General features: G+C 34.7%; 2 protein-coding genes across 2 annotated transcripts in view; both read left to right on the top strand.

Annotated features, from left to right (window-relative positions):
- The window catches only part of ttc21a (tetratricopeptide repeat domain 21A), a 32,484-nt gene extending 14,618 nt beyond the window's left edge, over positions 1 to 17,866 (top strand). The window contains exons 11-24 of the mRNA XM_056450894.1: positions 910 to 982; positions 1,063 to 1,170; positions 2,615 to 2,756; positions 2,840 to 2,940; positions 4,524 to 4,712; positions 4,781 to 4,891; positions 5,698 to 5,779; positions 6,767 to 6,917; positions 7,839 to 8,000; positions 10,525 to 10,705; positions 12,990 to 13,214; positions 15,921 to 16,035; positions 17,423 to 17,490; positions 17,668 to 17,866. Coding sequence (XP_056306869.1) covers positions 910 to 982; positions 1,063 to 1,170; positions 2,615 to 2,756; positions 2,840 to 2,940; positions 4,524 to 4,712; positions 4,781 to 4,891; positions 5,698 to 5,779; positions 6,767 to 6,917; positions 7,839 to 8,000; positions 10,525 to 10,705; positions 12,990 to 13,214; positions 15,921 to 16,035; positions 17,423 to 17,490; positions 17,668 to 17,745 — 1,786 coding nt within the window. The 3' untranslated portion in view covers positions 17,746 to 17,866. The remainder of the gene's footprint in view (positions 1 to 909; positions 983 to 1,062; positions 1,171 to 2,614; positions 2,757 to 2,839; positions 2,941 to 4,523; positions 4,713 to 4,780; positions 4,892 to 5,697; positions 5,780 to 6,766; positions 6,918 to 7,838; positions 8,001 to 10,524; positions 10,706 to 12,989; positions 13,215 to 15,920; positions 16,036 to 17,422; positions 17,491 to 17,667) is intronic.
- Positions 17,867 to 20,003: 2,137 nt separating this feature from the next.
- Positions 20,004 to 22,397, top strand: part of cebp1 (CCAAT/enhancer binding protein (C/EBP) 1) — an 11,029-nt gene continuing 8,635 nt past the window's right edge. The window contains exon 1 of the mRNA XM_056450761.1: positions 20,004 to 20,409. The gene's annotated coding sequence lies outside the window, so the exon portion shown is untranslated. The remainder of the gene's footprint in view (positions 20,410 to 22,397) is intronic.

Below are 22,397 nucleotides of genomic sequence, written 5' to 3'. Positions count from 1 at the left end.
CTCGATTGGTTTCACGCAGTCAAGTGATGCGATTTCGCAGGTCAGAGTTCACCAAGCTTGAACTTTGCTCCGCAGCAACATGCGAAACTTGATGCATGACCTTGCGTTTCTGGTCTGACGCATTCGCGTGTGTATGAATGGAAGTCTATGGGAGGAAAAGCCCAGTGTGACCGCAGCTTAACTCTCCCCAAACACTATTCCCCATCTTTCTGAGTGACACAGCTACTTTACTACATCCAATCAGTTCACAGTAAAAAAAATAAACCACGCCCACTTTTTTCATTACATATTCTGTTTCTCTGCGTCCCAATATGGAAAAAATAATGGTCGCAGCTTTCGGTTCTTGCTAACTTTAATGACAAACAGGTCATAGATTTAGGTCCAGGTTGGATTTTTTAATTAATTATGAAATACAGAAGTTAAATTGATGTCTACATAGTAGGTATATGACTTGGGTAAGTTAAAAAATCTCCAAAAACTGCTTTATATGCTCATTTATTAAGCCATAAACCACATAGAATCAGAAGATGGTTTCAATTGACCATATTTGGATCGTTTGTGAATATTAATGAGCTCAGCTGTTATGTGCTCGCTGTCTCTCACACACACACACACACACACACACACACACACACACACACACACACACACACACTCTCTCTCTCACAGCATGATAAATAAATTCTTGCATAATCATCATACTTCATTTGCCAAAAAACAAAACATTAGATTGCTTTGAGTGACATGAAAGGAGGAGCCCAAAAATAAAGCTCCGCCCCCTACTCAATATTCAAATTCAGTTGAAAGTAAGCCATCACACTGGAATAAAAGTCTGCAGCAACTTTCAGTTGCCTCTCACATTAATGTGAACTAAATATTACTATACATATCGTCTAAAATCTATTTCAGAGAAATAAGTGAGCAGCTTCCAGGAGCTCACACTAGCATCTTACTGGCTGATGCCTTCATGAAGATACACCAGGTACTTTTGCATGATTTGAGATTTTCATTTGATCCTCCCACAGCATCTTTATTAACCATACAAATATCTGCTTCTTAAAGCCAGAGGAAGCAGTCAGGATCTATCAGGATGTCGAGAAGACTGCTCCGAAAGACACGTTAGCCAAGAAAATAGGCCACGCTTTAGTGAAGGCTCATGAATATGACAAGGCAAGTAGCTTTTACAGGATTATGGTCCATATTTGATCAGGAACGGGTTCATTTAAAGTCAGTTTAAAATGTGTTGTGTTTATTTTGCTAGCTCACATTCTTATTCTTAAGGTCAATAATTAATCTGTGCAAGTTAATACACTGAAAAAATGCTCTGTTTCGGTAATCCTCAATGAAAGCCTGACCATTTGTTTCTACGTTTGGAGTGGCGGTCCTTCTTTTGATGTCAACCTAATGGAAAAGTCAATATGGCAAATGAAGCCCCGCCTACCTGTACAGGAGCCAAGGAAAACAGGAAAACATGCACGCTCAGCACCTCGCTACGCTGCAGGTGTTAAAAAAAATGTGGCGCTACTATTGACAAAAACAGAAAACAAACGTTCAGTTGGAGAAAAAATGCTTCGATGGACATTCAGCCTAAAGGTGCTAATGTAAATGTTTGACACCTAGTGGTGGAACTAGGTATTGCAGTCCAAATTCAAAACATTGGGGAGCTGCCAGGGGTGGGTTGCCAGATTGACAATACAAACATGATTGTACAACATACGCTGCTCAGCTAATGTTACATTTGTAATATTTATAACATTTACTAATTAAAAAAACACCTTGTGGATTTTCATAACTCTGAGTGTGCGTCTCGTTTTGGAGGCTTCTGCTGTCCACCAGAGGTCACATTTTTAGCTTTGTCCACATATATTGCAGTCTTCAAGACTGAAGTGAAATACACTATTTTTCCAGAAAGGCAACCCGGAGTGCTGAAACATGACCAAAGTCCCTTTAAGGCAAGTCATTTCATTCAGCGGCTTGGGTGGTGTAGGACCGGCGGGGTTACATATCCTCGGGCATTCTGTTTGAATGGGGAAACATCAAATTCTTCATAACTACTTGCCAAGATTACGATTGCATTACATATTATGAATAACCAATAAAATTAAACAACAACTGTCTATTTAGTTTCATTTGTAAATGTTCGTATCACACTAAATCTGCAGAAGCTCATGTCTAGTCTGAGCCCCTCCCCTGGAGAATTGTCATTCTATAGCGATCGCTGATTGGCTAATGTGCTAGAAGGCTGGCTTTATTCGGCATATAGTGATTGCTGATTGGCTCATATATTAGAAGGCGGGGCTTCATTCGCCATATTGTCTGTTACACTTTTCCCCATTCAAAAGTGTACGAGTGACTCGTCTTGTGTACTCTATAGTCTTTGACATGACTGGCTAAACTGTCAGTGGGCGGAGTTACAGAGGTCAAAATAAGACATTCTGACACAGAACGCACATTTTTAAAGGAGAATATCTGACTGTAGCATTGTTTTTCAGATAAACTACTATGTTCACTAAGCATGTTTCTGCAAAAATGCATTATTAATATATTGTTATACTTTAAAAGAGTCTAAAACATGCATACAGCAGCTTTAATGTGTGTTTGTGATGTGTTTCAGGCTGTGTGTTATTATGAGACGGCTCTGAAGAGTGATTCTCTGGACTGCGTGTTGAGTTTAGAGCTTTCTGAACTACTGCTGAAACTGAAGCGCTTTAACAGAGCTCAGCAGGTCCTGGAACAGGGGCTGGATCATCAGCCGAGTACAGAATCAGCTCAAATAAACATCATTAAATGCCATGAGATGCTGGAGTTCTGAGCTCCTGTGTTGTTTCTGTGTTTGCAGCTTCTGCTTTGGCTGTAATGATGAATGATGTTAAAGCTCTCCGAGTGTTGGTTAAAGTGCTGCGAGCCCGGAATGAGTCTGCTCTGGATGTCATACAGAAGGTTTGTTCATTATGTCCATGCACCCATTATGCTCATTTATAATGTGATGTTGAGGTACATTTACATGCTGTAAAATGATGCAGCAACACTCCGTCTGGAACGCTCTGGTTTAGTTTTTTGGTTTTGTTTGTTTGTTTGTTTTGTTGTCAAGAGAAGACACAGGCATGTCTTTTTATTTTTTAAAGCTGTCTTTTTAAAATCGCTCAGTCTGCTCTGATTGGTCAGAGCTCAGTTTGCTCTGATTGGTCAGAGCTCGGTTTGCTCTGATTGGTCAGAGCTCAGTCGGATGATTGGTCAGAGCTCAGTTTGCTCTGATTGATTTGTCTTCTCTGATTGGTCATTCTTTTCTGATTGGCCAGAGTGCAGTCTGCTCTGATTCGTCAGTCTTCACTGATTGCTCAGAGCTCACCCTGTTCTGATTGGTCAGCTTTTTCTGATTGCCCTGAACTCAGCTTGCTCTGATTGGTTAGTCTCCTCTGATTAGTCAGAGCTTGGTCTTCTCTGATTGGTCAGTATTTTCTGATTGGTTAGAGTTTAGTCTTCTTCGGTAGATCAGTCTATTCTGATTATTCTATTCTGGTAATTCTTTTCTGATTGGCCGGAGCTTAGTCTGCTGTAATTGGTCATTCTTTTCTGATTGGCCGGAGCTCAGTCTGCTGTAATTTATCATTCTTTTCTGATTGGCCAGAGCTCATTCAGCTCTGATTGGTCGGAGCTCAGTCTGCTCTGATTATTCATTCTTTTCTGATTGGTCAGAGCTCAGTCTGCTCTGATTATTCATTCTTTTCTGATTGGTCAGAGCTCAGTCTGCTCTGATTATTCATTCTTTTCTGATTGGTCAGAGCTCAGTCTGCTCTGATTGGTCATTTTTTTTCTTATTGGTCAGAGCTCAGTCTGCTCTGATTGGTCGTCATTTTCTGATTGGTCAGAGCTCATTCTTTTCTGATTGGTTAGTCGCCCTTTGATTGGTGAGAGCTTAGTCTTCTCTTATTGGTCAGTCTTTTTCTGATTGTTCAGAGTTCGGTCTGCTCTGATTGGCTTAGTTAGTCACAGTCTGTTGTTGATTGTTTAATAAAGTGTATTAGTGCCCAATTCCGTTCATCTTTACAGCAAAATTGGTCCAATAAGTAGTTTTCCTGTTATTGTTCTTAAGCATTTTTAAGTGGTCGAATCTGTGAAGCCAAACATCTGTGTGGAGAGTCACAGTATAACAAACTTTAATATGAATTACAGAAACCTGAAAATCTGACAAAAAGATGAGCATGCAGGGCTGTGCTTAAGAGAAGAACTACGATCCCATAAAGCATTGCAAATGACACCAGTTAACGCAAAGAAATATTTAAGGTGTTGAATAATGCAGTTTGCTGGGCTTCATATGAGTGGGTGGAGCCAAATATCTCCTTTCGACCCTCTGATTTTTTTTTTTTCCATACAGCGTTATGGGTAATGTCATTTTTCCGTATGAAATGTGCAGATATTTAACAGTTAAATTACATGGTCAAGGAAATATCAAATAAAAAAGCATAATAAAACAATTGAAGTTAGTGCGAATTACATAAAACGTGTCTCTGCTCTTCTGTCAGATGCATGATCTCCAGCTCAGAGTTATTATGTGTGTCTCGAGTGAACATCAGGGAGAATTAGAGGAACAGAAGAAGCTGTTATCATCCATCTGCTGTGATTGGGCTCAAGAGTTTCACCTCAGACATGAGCTGGAAAAAGCCAGATATCACTATACAGATGCTTTAAAATACAGGCCGGACGATCAACAGGTCAGTCTGTCTGTGTGAATGTGATCATGATGTGCTGAGAGAGTTTTCAGTGGTGTGTTTTCATGCAGATCCTCCTTCATCTGGCTGCACTGTACTATGAGCAGCAGAAGCTGGATTACAGTGAGGAGATGTGTGTGAAGATTCTGCAGCTCCAGCAGGAACACACCGCAGCCGCAATGGTCAGATTTATTCAAGATGCTTCTATTACACGTTTTATGCATGTTGTTTTTTTTTTTACGAGTAATTACTGGTAAACTGTTAAGTCATGTTGTTCTTGTTTGACTAGGCTGCTTTTTTATTGTATTTAATTTAATTTTACAGTAAATTTAAAAATATCCAAATATATTTACTTTATTTAACATTAAATAAAAATACTTTAATTGATGTACTTTTATTTGCTCTTAATTTGCTTTACAAATACTTTTAATTCAATTTAATTCAAGAGTAAATAAAATTTAATTATCAGTAAATTAAATTTAAAGTGTAATTACCAGGAATGTGCAATTATAATAATTGTTATTATAATAATTATTATTATTATCATTATAAAAATTAACAGCTTTAAAAATAAATGCATTTTAAAAATGTATAAGACAAATATAAATATATTTGGCCTTTAAAGCTTTACACTTTCTGGTTGAAAAAAATAAAATATATTTTGTGTTTCCTTAGAGGTTATTATATTTAATATATGTATTTATTAGAGTTTCCTTAGAGGTTATTATATTTAATATATGTATTTATTAGAGTTTCCTTAGAGGTTATTATATTTAATATATGTATTTATTAGTGTATGTTTGTATTTTTTTTTGTATGTTTTTTTTTTTTTGTTGCCTTTTTACTCTATTACTATTTGTTCTGCATGTTTTGCTCCCTTTGTCTGTCCTCTCTATGTATTGCTTTAGTTGCTTAATAATAAGAATAATAATAACAATAGTTAAAAAAGATGTGTCCACATATGTCTGTGTGGTTGATTTGTCCTCAGCTGTTGGCCGATACATTGTTTTGGAAGAACCAAAAAGAGGAAGCAGTCCAGATTTATACCAATATAATGGAGAGAAACCCTGGTGAGAATTTATTAAATAGAAATATTTTATATTTAATAATTCTCTCTCTCTCTCTCTCTCTCTCTCTCTCTCTCTCTCTCTCTCTCTCTCTCTCTCTCTCTCTCTCTCTCTCTCTCTCTCTCTCTCTCTCTCTCTCTCTCTCTCTCTCTCAGATTCAGCGAGCTTTATTGGCATGACTGTAAAACAAATCACAATGTTGCCAAAGCAATAACAAAACACAGAATATACATATAGATAATAGAAAAATAAGTAATAATAAACAAACACATTTATATACATCGTTATATTATAAATATCTGTTGTCACAATAAACAAGTTAATTAAAAAGATGAATAAAACTATATAATAATAAATGATAAGGAAAGAGAGCTTTAATAAGGGATAATGGGGTTCAGCCTTTTTCTCTCATATGGTGGGATGAAGACACGTACTGTGCTGCTAGGTGGAGACACTTTTCACTTTCTCTCATAATATAATGGAGTTTCTCTCTCTCTCTCTCTCTCTCTCTCTCTCTCTCTCTCTCTCTCTCTCTCTCCCTCTCCCTCTCCCTCTCTCCTTCATTGTATGCGTGTGTGTATGTATGTGTATATATATATATGTATATGTATATGTGTATATATGCATGTATGTATATATGTATGTATGTATGTATGTATGTATGTATGTATGTATATATGTATATATGTGTATGTATGTGTATGTATATATATATATGTATGTATGTATGTGTGTATGTATGTATGTATGTATATATGTATGTATATATATATATATATATGTGTGTGTGTGTGTGTGTGTGTGTGTGTGTGTGTGTGTGTGTGTGTGTGTGTGTGTGTGTGTGTGTGTGTGTGTGTATCTATGTGTATTTATGTATATAAACAGAAATTGAAAATAAACAGGGGAGCTAATAGTTCAGGGAGGCTAATAATTCTGACTTCAACTGTATATCGAATTTAATAATGACTTTTTTGCTTCCATTTACATTAGATAACTTTCATGCCATGGCCAAGTTTATACACATTCTGCGCAGGATGGGGAAACTTCAGGATGTCGTGTCTGTTTTTAATGCTTGTGAAAAGTTCAATCCACTGACGCTCAGAGAAGCGGGTTATCATTACTGCAAGGGTCTCTACCTATGGTCAGTCAACAGCACACAGCACCAGCATTCAGTAGTCTAATAACATTATAAAAGTCTTCAGAAACAAATAGGGATGACAGAGACGTTTGTTTCTAATATTGTTCATGAAAATGATCAAATATCTTGAAAGGTTTTTCCTTTGTGATATGTCATCCGTGTTAAAGGAGATCTATTATGACCCTTTTTACAAGATGTAAAATGCGTCTCTGATGTCTCTGGAGTGTGTAGTGAAGTTTCAGCTCACACAGATAGTGTTTTGATCCTATTTGTGGTGTTTTGGTGACTGTCGCTTTAAATTCAAATGAGATTGCGCTCTTTTCAGAAGAGGGCGGAGCTACAAATGGCTGTGTGTCAGCATAGAGGCAGATTCAAACAAAAAGACTAACGTCCTATGCTAATGAGGGAGAGATGGTCACTACTGGGCACTGCTTTCCTCCTCTCATGACACGTACAAAGGGACAATGTCAATCAAATGTTTCTGCAGACTGTATCATTGAGTTGATACTGTTTGTGTCATGATTATAAAACAAAATTATACATTTTTACCATTAGAAGATGGTTATTTTTACCGTTGTCTGAAGGTTGCCACACAACTGTGTTTAAATCCCTTATAAAATTCATTTTTTGCAAGATATGTCCCCTTTAATAGTAATAAGATACATTTTTGTACACTTAATTTTGTACTTAAGATGTTATAATTTTATCCTAACTCTTAATGATCAAAGTCTGCACTGAGATCTGGGCTAGTTCTGATAACTTAAACTATTTCTAAGTTCATGAAAGTCATCCTATTGTGAATTCTTGGGAAAGAGACTGTTATGCTATTCCCACATAGAATAAAGTACTATAGTAATTTATAGTAAATACTATGTTAAAGTGGTATTGTAATGTATAAATCATAGTATTTCTGGTTTCCTTCAGGCACTCTCACCAGGTGTCTTCATCTCTGACACACCTGAACAAGGCCAGAGGAGACGCAGTCTGGGGAAAGCTGGCTCTGGAGATGATGATCCACATCTGTCTGAACCCCGACAAGATCATATTTGGAGGAGAAATTTTAGATAAAGGACTAAGAGAAAAAAGGTGAGAAGAAATGATGACATCTGGGCAGAGTCTGTGTGTATGTGAGTGGAAAAAAAGGTGTAAATATAGGACAGTCTGTGTTGAGCTTATTCTTGACGTACGAGCGGGAGCAGCCATTGGAGTCTTTTTGATTTGAGATTTCATTCACTTCCATTGATTTTTAGATGTTAAAAACAGCTCGTTCTGTTGCTTGATGTTGCAAACTGACATTTTGGTCTCTATAACCAACCCACTGCCAGTTTACCCAATTATACTTCAGCCTCGTATTCGCTTTGTATTTCATTTCAGTCATGAAAGCTGTTTCAGCGTATACGGAGGCAGCTAAATGAGCGACCTTTAGAGGACAGCAGCAGCCTCCGAGATGAGATGCAGGGGTGATTTTTAAATAGCAAATAATATAAATATTACAGATGTAAACGGTATCTGAGGCTTAGGCGCACTTGCTCCTGTTTGTGTCGTCAAACTGGCAACCTGGGTTTTCATGGAGTGGTCATCGGAAGGGGCAGCTGAAATTTTGAATTTGGACTGCAATACCTAGTCCACTGAAACTCCACTGAAAATACTGTGGTAAAATAAATTTCCATATTTTAAGAGTGGTGAAATGTTATGCAGAGCTTGTTGTCTGGTCTGAGACCCACTTTATGCTTTACACATTGATAGATTGAAAAATCACACTCCTGTCCAGCTGGTGGCGCTAATGCACCAAAAATTCTTTGGAAAAGTACATAATGATGAATGGCAGTCACAAAATGTATGGAGGACGAAACCTGCAAAAACAAACAAATAAGTAAATATGCAAATAAATAGATTAATTAATTAATCCACAATTCCTATATAAATAAAACAATAAATAAATATGCAAATATTTCCCAAATGATGTTTAACAGAGCAAGGAAATTTTCAGAGTATGTCTGATAATATTTTTTTCTTCTGGAGAAAGTCTTATTTGTTTTATTTCGGCTAGAATAAAAGCAGTTTAAACTTTTTTAAACACCATTTTACGGTCAAAATTATTAGCCCCTTTAAGCTATTTTTTTTCCGACTGTCTACAGAGCAAACCATCTATTATAGTTGTACAATAACTTGCCTAATTACCCTAACCTGCCTAGTTACCCTAATTAACCTAGTTAAGCCTTTAAATGTCACTTTAAGCTGTATAGAAGTGTCTTGAAGAATATCTAGTCTAATATTATTTACTGTCATCATGACAAAGAGAAAATAAATCAGTTATTAGAGATGAGTTATTAACACTATTATGATTAGAAATGTGTTGAAGAAATCTGCTCTCTGTTAAACAGAAATTGGGGAAAAAATAAACAGGGGGGGGGCTTCAACTGTGCATATATATATATATATATATATATATATATATATATATATATATATATATATATATATATATATATATATATATATATACATACATATACATATATATATATATATATATATATATATATATATATATATATATATATATATACATATACATATATATATATACATATATACATACATACATACATATCCATGTGCATATATACAAATTCCTGCATGAATAAATTACGCTGATGTTGGGGAATAAGAAAATGCTAGACTGAAAGTAGATTCCCCCACCCCACCCCCCTTTCACACCTCTCTATTAATTATTTCTATACTTATTTATGCACTATATATGTAGATGTGTGTGTGTGTGTGTGTGTGTGTATATATGTGTATATATATATATATATATATATATATATATATATATATATATATATATATATATATATATATATATATATATATATATATATATATATATATATATATATGCATACATACATTTATTTATTTACTTACTGTTTTATGCAGGAGTGTATTTATATTTTAATTTATTTGCATATTTACTTAATATTTATTTATTTATTGTTTTATTTATGCAGGAATTTCAGTATTTATTTATTCATTTATTTATTGTTTTATTTATGCAGGAATTTGAGTATTTATTTGTTTATTTATTGTTTTATTCATGCAGGAGTTTGAGTATTTATTTATTTATTGTTTTATTTATGCAGGAATGTGAGTATTTATTTATTTATTTATTTATTGTTTTATTTATGCAGGAATGTGAGTATTTATTTATTTATTTATTTATTTGCGTATTTATTTTTTATTGTAAATTGGTATTTATTTATTGTTTTTGCAGATTTCGTCCTCCATAAAAACGATTTACACATTTGTAAATACAGATATTTTTCTTCTAAAACACATGGATTCACTAAAGACGGCTCTCATGTTCCTGTGTTCACCCCTAGAGCAGCTTAAGGCACTTATTATTATGAATGTACTTTATTTTGGACTTTTTTTTTTGTTGTTGATAAAAATCAACCAACCATTGTCATTACAGAGCTGGAAAAGCCAAAGATCAGTTTTAAATATGTCGAATTGTAAAGTCAGATACACACAGGATGCTTTGATGGAGAGTGAATGATTTTTGTATGAACTAACCCTTTAAATTCAGCAATGGTTTCTCCTTCAGCGAATCAGAGATTGAGATGGCAATCGACACCGCACACAATCTGCTGAAAATGTTTCACCCGCACTGCAGATCTGAGCAGGACAAAGCTGCACTGCTGCTGAATGTGTGTCGAATCTACAGCCGAAAACACACACAGGTGGAGACGGCACTGCTGGAGCTCACACACACACTTGCCAGTAATGTAAGACTTTCACATTTATCTATATCAGGTTTGTTCAGCTTTTTGCATACAGTACAAAACAATTCAGACAGTTTTTAACCCTTGTATACTGTTCAAATTCACTCCCTTTGGTTATGTTAGTGTCTGATTTTGCCCCATTGACTTCCATTATAAAGATATTTTTTGATTGCAAAGCCATGACAGCATATAATCATGCGTTCTTGATTGTTGTTGGTTCTCCCTGTTGGGAAGATGGACTTTATAATTTTGTAACGTAATTAAAATTAATGTAGTTAGAATTTATTACAATGACTTTAATTACAATTAATTACAATGACTTTAATTACAATTAATTACAATGGCTTTAATGTAATTTTGACTGTATATCATCAGTTGGCAGCATTAACCCTTTAGGCCAGTGCAAAAGAGTTTGAAAATATTTTTAGGATGTAAATAGTAATAATAATAAATAATTAAATAACATTAATGAAAATGTTAGTGTTAAAGAAAATGTAAAAATGTTCATCAGAAATTAAATCACGCTAATGAGAATGTTTTAATGAAAAATTCAAAATGTTAATGAAAACGTTACTGAAAAAAGGAACGTTAATTAAAAAAGAAAATGTTAGAGTTAATGAAGTCTGTAGTTCTCAGATAGTGAAGAACTGATATTGGTGACTTTATTTTCCCCTTCTGTGTGTTTTTAGGAAGTGAATTATAAAAAATGGCATATGTCGCATTTAAGGAGGAATTTTGTTCAAATCTTGCAATACAGGGTTGCAAAACCTGACCAGTGTTGTAATTAGAGTACATTTCCATTGATGTTCTTGAGACAGTTTTATCGTTTAAATAAATCAACATTAACTGAAACCGAAAAATATGACAAATCAAACGCTGAAATAAATCAAACCATCAAAACAGATTTATTGATTACTAAAACAGAAAATACAAAAAAAACAAATATATATATATATATATATATGTATGTATGTATATATATATGTATATGTGTATGTGTATGTATATACATGTATGTATATGTGTATATGTATATGTATATATATATATATATATATATGTGTGTATATGTATATCTATATCAATAATAATAATACAGAATACTATATTTATTTCACACTACTGTAATATATGATATGATAATATCTCAATTAAAGTAGGGTGACGGTGCTTATTTTTTTATATCAATTAATTTATATTTATTTATTTATTTATTTATTTATTTATTTAGCAGAATTTTGTATTTGCACTTCTTAGAGGGGCTACAACCTTTAGATGAATATGTAAATATAGACATGGATTTACATATTCATTAGGCTATGTAAGGTTTAGGTTAATTTGATGTCTTTTCTTTGCAAGACACATTGATTACAGTGCAGAATGCCTCTTTCTGCACTTTCGTGAACTGGTAAATGGGAAAGTCTTGTTTTTTTTTCTTAGTTTTTTATTTATTATTTAAAAAGGATCTATTATGCACCTTTTTAAAAGATTTAAAATAAATCTCTGAGTTTGTAGTGAAGTTTTAGCTCAAAATAGCACACAGATAATGTTTTCTACCTCTCTGAAACGCACCCTTTTAGGTTTTGATTCTAATTGTGGTGTTTTGGTGACTGTCGCTTTAAATGCAAATGAGACTGTGCTCTTCAAAAGAAGGTGAACCTTCTCAAAAAAAGATTTCTGTAGCATAATATACAAATGCCTGAGTGTCAGCAAAAAAAGACTCTGTCCACTTTTGATGTTGTTAATTCAACTCTAAAGTTTAACTAAGTTGCTTTTATTGACATTTTAGTCATTTAAAATAATATAATGAATAAAAATAATCTAATGTATATAAAATAACAGAAAATGTGCTGCAGTTTATTACAAGATTTCTGTAACGTAATATACAAATGCCTGTGTGTCAGCATAGTGGCAGATTCAAAAACAAGACTAATGTCCTATGCAAATGAGGGAGAGATGGTCACTAGTGGGCGGGGCTTTCCTTGTCTGATGACACGTACAAAGAGAGAATGTCAATCAAAGTGTTTCTGCGGACTGTTTTTATCAAGTGTCATTATAAAAAAATAGTTGATAAATTTTAACCAGTAGAAGCTGGATATATTCACACAGCCCTGTTTAAACCCCTTATAAAAGTGATTTACGCATAGAAAATCCCCTTTAATTTCTAAAAAAGTGTAATATTAAGTGGTTTGCACACAACTGATTAGTAAATAATGATTTGTGCCTATTGCTTGACCAATGGAGCTGTATTTGTGTAACCAGAAGCTGTTATGCTCTTGTTGTTCAGGTGATGTTGGAGGCGCATTTGCTCCTCGTGGCTGAAGGTTTTGTCCAGCTTAAGCAGATTCCCAGAGCCAGAAACTTCCTCAAACGCCTCACCAGGATGAACTGGAGTGACACAAATGCAGACTATATAGAGAAAGGCTGCCTGCTGCTGGCGGACATGTACATAAAGATGGGCAAATACACAGAGGGCCGCACACTCCTCCACAGCTGCACTCAACATAATAAGGTGTTTTTTTTTCTTCAGTTACACTGTAAAACATATATTTTGAGTCATATTTTGTGATTCACAAGTGTTCTCTGTTTATTTGCAGATGTGAATTGCATTATGGGATGTTGATCTCTGCTCTGTTAAACGGTGGAGTTGAATTTTCAACATCAAAAGTGGACAAAGTGACTTTTATTAACATTTTAAGTTGTTTGAAGTAATATTATGTGTAAGAAATAATAATATCTAGAGAAATTAAAATAAAAGAATAGAAAATGTGCTGCAGTTTATTACAAGGTTTCTGTAGCGTAATCTACAACACCAACACAGACAATATAGCACTGCAAACTATTACACATGACAATAAAAGTCACTTATTTCACACTTTTCTAGGTTTAAAGTTGCTGGAAGAAAGATCAAGAACCCATAATGCAATTTAAAAGCAGAAATAAACAGGGAAAATAAACCATTAAAGGGCACATAGTTGACCTCTTTTTTTCTGATTTAATATTAATATTCTGGTTGTTCTGAGTGTGCCAGTTTAGGTTCAGTTTAAAACACAATCCAGACTGTTTTATTATAATGTGTTAAAAAGTGTCATGTTGGGGGCGTGTCCACAGCTCGCTGATTTAGGGGTGTGTTGCTTCACATGTAAATTAGTTTCAGCTTCCCGCCAACGTAACAAGGGGGCGGGGCCATGAGCTCACCCGCTCTGCGTTTCCAACAGAGTCTGACAGGCAGACGAAGAAGGAGAAAGAGGATCACCATTCAGTCGTACATATACGACTAGCACACAGACCAAGCAGAGAGTACAAAATCATTTGTGTCTTTGTACAGTTTTACAGCCAACTGTGTGCTAGTTTCAAATGCCGAGCTTGTACACAGAAACTAACAACCACGCACACTGAATTAACTTTGACTGAGGCACCGGATGCGCCGCTCGAAGCCGCGACACGGCACACCAGACACTCTCTGTGGCGCGGCAGATACATGAAGTGTCTTTTTGATTGTTTGTTGATGTGTGAGAGAGCAGACACTGACATGACTTCACAGCTCAGTAATATTCATGACCAGGGCTTGACATTAACACCCGCCAACCCGCCAAATGCGGGTAGATTTGACCTGTGGTGGGTTGGAAAGCCATCCCCACCAGCCCCTTTGACTGGTTGAAGATCATTTTTAAATTGTAGTTTACTTATGGCAGGGTTCGACAATTGACATGGCCCAATATGATCTTCGAATCGAGAACCAGCACGATTGACAAAAATAGTGTCCGCGCAACCCAAAGAAAGCGGGTGAATCACGAATGAGAGGATATCACTCGTGCGCACAAATGATGCGATGCTCGCGACTGTTTAAATAACGATTGTGTTGGCGTGAATGAAACCATGCCTGGAAATGCAATTGCTGCGATCGGTTCTCTGAAATAGACAGGAGAAAAAGCGATGCTCGTGCACCCACAGTCCTGCTGTTTTCAAGAGCTCCGAATGTTTTGCAAGCAATAGCAGTCGCCACTTTCACTTTAACCATTCTTTGAACAGATTATAAGCCTGACGTTAACAGTGTGCGCATGATCATTCTTTCATTATCACACACAGTAGGTTTTTCACCTGCTTTCTTTTGCTTAGTTATTTTTTTAGTTATGGTTTAATTATCATTTTTAATATCTTTAATATGAGATTAACTCCATATTTATCTGTAGTTAACTGGTGATGTGAGAGACCTTTAGCCAGGACAGATTACTGTGCATTTAAGATACATGGCAATGTTTTTTTTATAAATGTTTTGTTGAATAAAAAGTGCATGTATACAGCTATATTTTGCTTGTTTTGACATATTATTCAAAAATTGTGGCTATGAAATAATTATTTATTTATTTTTGGTGTGGTCAGAGATACATTTGGTGAATCCTAGTGTTGAGCCCTGAAAAGCATGTGAAATAAAAAGTAATTGCACTAATGAGGACTAATGAAACTAGTGAGGCATGTGGAGTCGAAATCAAGTCATTTTATCATATTAATGTCAAATGTTTGCATATGGGCGGCGCAGTAGGTAGTGCTGTTGCCTCACTGCAAGAAGGCCGCTGGTTCGAGCCTCGGCTGGGTCAGTTGGCGTTTCTGTGTGGAGTTTGCATGTTGTCCCTGCGATCGTGTGGGTTTCCTCTGGGTGCTCTGGTTTCCCTTACAGTCCAAAGACATGCTGTACAGGTGAATTGACTAGGCTAAATTGTCCATAGTGTGTGTATGGGTTTCCCAGTGATGGGTTGCAGCTGGAAGGGCATCCGCTGCGTAAAACATATGCTGGATAAGTTGGCGGTTCTTTCCGCTGTGGTGACCCCAGATTAATAAAGGGTCTAAGCTGAAAAGAAAATGAATGAATGTTTGCTAATGGAATATATTTTCCCAACAACAAAATTGTGGCTAGTGATAATGGCAAGTGGCTAGTAATGTTGGAAAACTACTAGCCACAGTGGCACAACTTAATGTCAAGCCCTCTTCATGACCATTCTGAATATGGTCAAAACCAAACATGTTATTACCAATTCCTAGGGTTGTGAGTGCACATATAAAACTATTTCTGGAGGATTTTTGAGCTTGCCTAAGCCACATAATGATTATGTACATATCAGAGTTTAATTTAAGACTGTTTCAATGCTACTTCAAGCTGAATCTGCTGTGTTTTTGTGAACTCCGAGCTGAATTACAGCCTTGATGTGTTTGTTTTCAGTCGTGCAGTAAAGCGTATGAGTATGAGGGCTTTATGCTGGAGAATGAGCAGAGATACAGAGACGCAGCGCTGCAGTATGAGCTGGCCTGGAGACACAGCAGACAACCTGCAGTCGGTATGATGGACGAAACTACACTACACACACTCTATGTGCTTGAACCCTTGTGCTGTTGGGCATGTTTTGATTTTGAGTCTTAATTTGGCCACAGCTTACTCTGTGTTTCAGCAAATGGAATAATTTTTTGACATATTTTGGGAAAATGCAGTGAAAAATTTCAAAACCTCAACAAATACACTCAAATTTACTACACTTTTTAATGTTGGTGTTTGTTTTTGCCCCATTGACTGTTATTATAATCACATCTTTTGATTGCAAAGCCATGACAGAATATACTCATGCATTCTTGATTGCAGGTTTTCCCTGTTGGGAAGAGGCACAGTGTGTCATATATCACTGTTGATCATCAGTTTCAGTGTAAAAAAACGTTTCTGGCTTGTTTGTGTTGTTGTAAATTTCTCTAGTCTGGCTCACGGCACCAAACTGTTGTGAAATTCTAAGAAGACCAGGGAGAACTTTGGGTTGTCTTCAAAGCAGAATCCTTTAATAAGAAGAACTTTGCGTGGCTGTGGCGTCATCGAAAGAAAACCCTCTACTGTACAGCAAGCACTAGGTTTTTATACAGTTTACAGACAGTAATTCATGTAGGTGGGGACAGTAAGCATGCAAATGAAGTGTTGTCGTCGGCAGGGTCATGTAAGTCTGCAGAGTGGATGACAACATCATGATAACTGGCGTATAGGTATTAGAAAATCTGCCCAGCTACCGACCACATAAGTTAATCAACAAAAGGGGTCTCTTCTACCTGAAAGTATCAGCCGAAGACAAAGGCAGAAAACAGTGTGCAAATGATGTTCTGGAGACGGAAACCATCTGACCAGTTGACCGAAAAGAGAAAACGATAGACACAGCCGTGCTGTAAAACTGACAATTTGCATTACTTTGGAGACAGTCAGGGCTCAGGAAACCAAGACATTTTAAGGTCTGTCAGCCTTTCAGTTATATATAGATAATATAAATGTATATTCCCACAGTGTGTGTGTGTGTGCGTGCGTGCGTGCGTGCGTGCGTGCGTGCGTGCGTGCGTGCGTGCGTGCGTGCGTGCGTGCGTGCGTGCGTGTGTGCGTGCGTGCGTGGGTGGGTGCGGGTGCGGGTGCGGGTGCGTGGGTCGGTCGGTCGGTCGCATTAATGCTACCAACAACAGTGATCAACAGTAAATATGACACATTGTGTCCCTCTTCCCAACAGGTAAAACCAGCCACAATCAAGAACGCATGATTATATGCTGTCAAGGCTTTGCAATCAAAAACAGTGATTATAATGGAAGTCAATGGGGCAAAAACAGACACCAACATAACCAAAGGGGAGTCAATTTGAACAGTAGACAAGAGTTAATAATGTTAAACACTTTCATGATCTTCCTGCACTCATATCTGCTGTGCAGGCTTTCGTCTTGCCTTTAACTATCTGAAGAGTCAGAACTACACGCTGGCTGTGGATGTGTGTCGACAGGTCTGTTATTACACAGCTTTGTTCACCTTATGAGTGAGTGTGATCTGGGCAAATGGGAAAACTGTAGGGTTTTAGAGCATTTTGAAGCTGATTGAATGAGTAGTAAGTGACGTGCGTACATGCGTGTGTGCGTGCATGTGTGTCTGTGTGTGTATCTGCATGCGTGCATGTTTACAGGTTCTGCAGCAACATCCAGATTACCCACAAATCAACACTGAGATCCTGACCCGCGCTCAGCTCTCTCTCCGCCTGTGACTGAGTGTGTGTGAATTTGTTGTGTGTGTGTGCACGCATGCGTTTGTTATGCGTGTGTGTGTCTGAAGAAAAGGAATTTGTGTGTGTGAGTAAAGAAGTGTGTATGTGCTGTGTGTGTGTGTGTGTGTGTGTGTGTGTAGAAAAGTAATATAACAAAACTTAAAAACATTAAGTATTTATTTAAAAGGTTTTATATTTATGTACTGGGGCGACACGGTGGCTCAGTGGTTAGCAGTATGACCTCACAGCAAGAAGGCCGCTGGTTCGAGTCCAGATTGGGTTAGTTGGCGTTTCTGTGTGGAGTTTATGCGCTATAGGGGAATTGATTAACTAAATTGGCCATAGTGTATAAGTGTGTGTGTGTGAATGAGTGTGTATAGGTGTTTCCCAGTACAGGGTTGTAGCTGGAAGGGCATCCGCTGTGTAAAACATATGCTGGAATAGTTGGCGGTTCATTCCACTGTGGTGACCCCTTATGAATAAAGGGACTAAGCCAAAAAGAAAATGAATGATCAACACAATGTCTAATATTGAGTGTACTAATCTGACTGTATATCAGTACAGTCGTTTCCAAAGAAAGTTAACGGGTACTTTTAACCAGTGTTGTGTGAACTGCATTTATACAGGTGAACGTAGAGAAATTTGAGTAAATGCTAACAAAATGATATGCTAAATTTCTGTGTATTTTAACAGCTAAATCTAACTTAATACACAACAATTCCTTAATATTTCAATACTATTTTATAACATGCATCAAAAATGAGACTATATTGGTGTCTGCATCAATTTGCATTTATAAATGTGATTATAAAGGCACAGAAAGCATTTAACAAAAGTAAAGTGTTTAATGCTTCACATAATTTTAATGAAATAAAATAATAAATTATTGTATAAAAATTATTAAATATTATTTACAAATGTCGAAATATGAGTGAAATAATGTTCCATCTTCATTCAGCGTTCAAAAATGTATTTTTACATTGATGCAAAAACTAAAACAGTGTGTTATGAGCTGTACTTATTAAAATATCTTAAAGAATAATTCAGATTAAATGGGACTCTGTTCAATTCTTGTTGTCAAATGTGTAAAATGTAGTGTTTTAAATGATAGTGGCATAGAATAAAGATTTCAGATAATGATTGATTAGTATTTTACACTTACTTTATTCTTTAAATAGTCTCAGACATAGCTACAGGTGAGAGTGTGTATGTTTGCATTATGTACGAATATAAATGTGAATTACTTCATTTTACTACATTTTACTCCATTCAGCTGACCATCTCCAGATAAAACGTTTTATTTATTTATTTTAAGCTAGTGAATGTTGCTCACCATTTGATCCATTTTAGAAATTATATCTAATTTAAAATTACAAAAAGTGATATTAGTCCAAACCATGCGCTATAGGTGAGTTGGGTAGGCTAAATTGGCCGTAGTGTATGTGTGTGAATGCAAGTGTATGGGTGTTTCCCAGTATTGGGTGAGGCTGGAAGGGTATCTGCTGTGTAAAGCATATGCTGGATAAGTTGGCGGTTCATTCCGCTGTGGCAACCTCTGGTAAATAAAGGGATTAAGCCGAAAAGAAAATGAATGAATGTATGAATAAACTAATTATAAAAAGTAATATGCAAATGCATATATATTTTACATTATTATTATTATTATTATTATTATTACTATTATTACTATTATTATTACATTATATTATTATTATTTTATTATACATTTATTTATTAAATAATCATATAAAAAGTAATAAATAAAATATAATAAATAATTACTATTATTTATACTACTATTATAATATAATACTCAGATTACATGTTTCATGTAATAAGTTAAAGTAAATAAAAACATATTTAGAGAAAATATAATTAATTATATATTTAAAAGTGTGTAGAAATAAGAAATAAGTAATTGATAAGAAATTTATTCATTACATATATATATATATATATACATAATTTTTTATACTTTGAGACACTAAAATTCGGATACATTTGCAAGTTTATTTTTTATTTTTTATGTTTCCCTGTTTATTTCTGCTTCTGAATTGCATTATGGGATCTTGATCTTTCTTCCAACAACTTTAAACCTTGAAAAGTTGTGTGAACATGTGTATTAGTCAGCAGTGCTATATTTTCTGTGTTGGTGCTGTATATTACGCTACAGAAACCTTGTAATAAACTGCAGCACATTTTCTGCTATTTTACACACTTATTTCTCTAGATATTATTTCTTATTATATTAGCTCAAACTGAAATGACAATAAAATTCTTTAGTAATGAATTTACAACATCAAAAGTGGACAGAGCAGAGATCAACATCCCATAATGCAATTCACCACCGCAAATAAGCGGAGAACACTTTAGAATCGCAAAATACAGACACTGTTCATTAACAGATTTATTTTACAGTGTAGTTAATTGATTAGTGAATGAAAAGGAGTGATTTGGAAACAGATGCATCTAAGATTGTATAAAGTGTTTTTAACAGGGAAACTGGAGAGAAAGAGAGAGAAAGAGGGATGTTGTGACAGAGGAAGTGATGTCGTCAGTGCTGCAGTACCTGTGTGTGTATCATCATAACGGATTATTCAGAAGAAGAAGAATCCAGAAGACGAGAGCGAGAGCGAGTAGAGTCCAACAGCTCCACACACAGCCGTAAGTGCTCAGACTTCTCTTTTACTTTTCATTTTAAAGACACAGCAGAATATATTACACACACACACACAACTTCAACATTTCTCACATCATCATCAGCAGATTATTCACTAGAAAATGATGATCAAATATGACGAGTGTTCAAAGTTAAACTGTCAAAGTTCATCTCGATAACTTTAGAATGATAGAACAGAATATAGTATAAATAATATTTATACTAGAGTGATGGAATATTAATATAGAATGGAATGAAAGAATACAGTATTATAGAATCGAATGGGATATTAAAGAATAAGATCGAGTAGAATATGATAGAATAGAATGTTATAGAATTAGATCATTATAGAATGGAATATTACATAATAGAATAAAATAAACACAATATTATAGAATATACAATAGAAGATTATAGAATAAAATAGAATAATAGACTATTATACTATAGAATAGAATGACAGAATGTTAGAATGAACAAACAAACACAATATTAGAACAGAATGACAGAGTAGAATATTATAGAATAGAATAAAATAGAATGGTAGAATAAAATGATAGAATGGGATATTATAGAATGCTAGAATATAATATTATAGAATATTATAGAATGATAGAATAGAATATTACGGAATATAATGATAGAATATTATGGAATAAAATGCCAGAATGTCATAGAATGGAATGAACAAACACAATATTGACAGAGTAGAATATCATAGAATAGAATAATAGAATAGAATGGTAGAATAAAGTGATAGAATGGGATATTATATAATAGAATGATAGAGTAGAACATTATAGAATAGAATAAACTATGATAGAATAGAATGATAGAATAGAATGATAGGATAAAATTGAATTATAGAATGAAATATTTTAGAATGGAATAATAGAATAGATCAATGAATAAAATAGAATGATAGAATAAACTATAATAGAATAGAATGAACAAACACAATGTTAGAACAGAATGACAGAGTAGAATATTAAAGTATAGAATAAAATAGAAATGGTACAATAAGTGATAGAATGGTATATTATAGAATGATAGAATAGAATATTACAGAATAAAATGACACAATGTCATAGAATGGAATGAGCAAACACAATATTATAGAACAGAATTACAGAGTAGAATATTATAGAATAGAATAATAGGATAGAATGGGATATTTTACAATAGAATGCTATAGTAGAATATTATAGAATAGAATGATAGAATAATACATAAAATAGAACAGAATGATAGAATGGAATATTATAGAATAAAATGACAGAATAGAACATAGAATAATAGAATAGAATGGTAGAATGGAATATTATTGAATGACAGAGTAGAACTTAGAATAAAATAGAATGATAGAATAGAATGATAAAATAGAATGATAGAATAGATTGACAATGTTAGAATGAAATGAACAAACACATTATTATAGAACAGAATGACAGAGTAGAATATTATAGAATAGAATGATAGAATAATATTATAGAATAGAATGGTAGACTAAAGTGATAGAATGGGATATAAAACGATAGAGTAGAACTTTATAGAATAGAATGATAGAATAAACTTATAGAATAGAACAGGGAATAGAATGATAGAATAATATATAGAATTATAGAGTAGAATATTATAGAATAGAATGACAGAGTAGAATATTATAGAATAGAATAATAGACTATTAAAGAATAGAATGATAGAATAAAACAGAATGATAGAATATTTAGAACAGAATAGAAAGCCTCCTTGTTTGTAAGTGGCTTTGATCAAAATCATCAGCCACCCTGAACCCCTTCATTTTATTTTACATTTATTTATTTATTTAGTTATTTAGTTAGTTAGTTAGTTAGTTAGTTATTTCAATTCATAAGTTTCAATTCTCTCCTGTGGTTATTTGCCTGATTTTCACCTACAGTTATCATATGTGAATCATATATTGTTTATTGTGCGACATGCGTGTTGCAGTTTGCTCCATCTATGTTTCTGAATT

The sequence above is a fragment of the Danio aesculapii genome, chromosome 24 (assembly GCF_903798145.1).
Source record: "Danio aesculapii chromosome 24, fDanAes4.1, whole genome shotgun sequence".
Classification (NCBI taxonomy): Eukaryota; Metazoa; Chordata; class Actinopteri; order Cypriniformes; family Danionidae; genus Danio; species Danio aesculapii.
The sequence above is the reverse complement of the archived record's forward strand: the minus strand, read 5'-3'. Positions and strand labels throughout refer to the sequence as shown.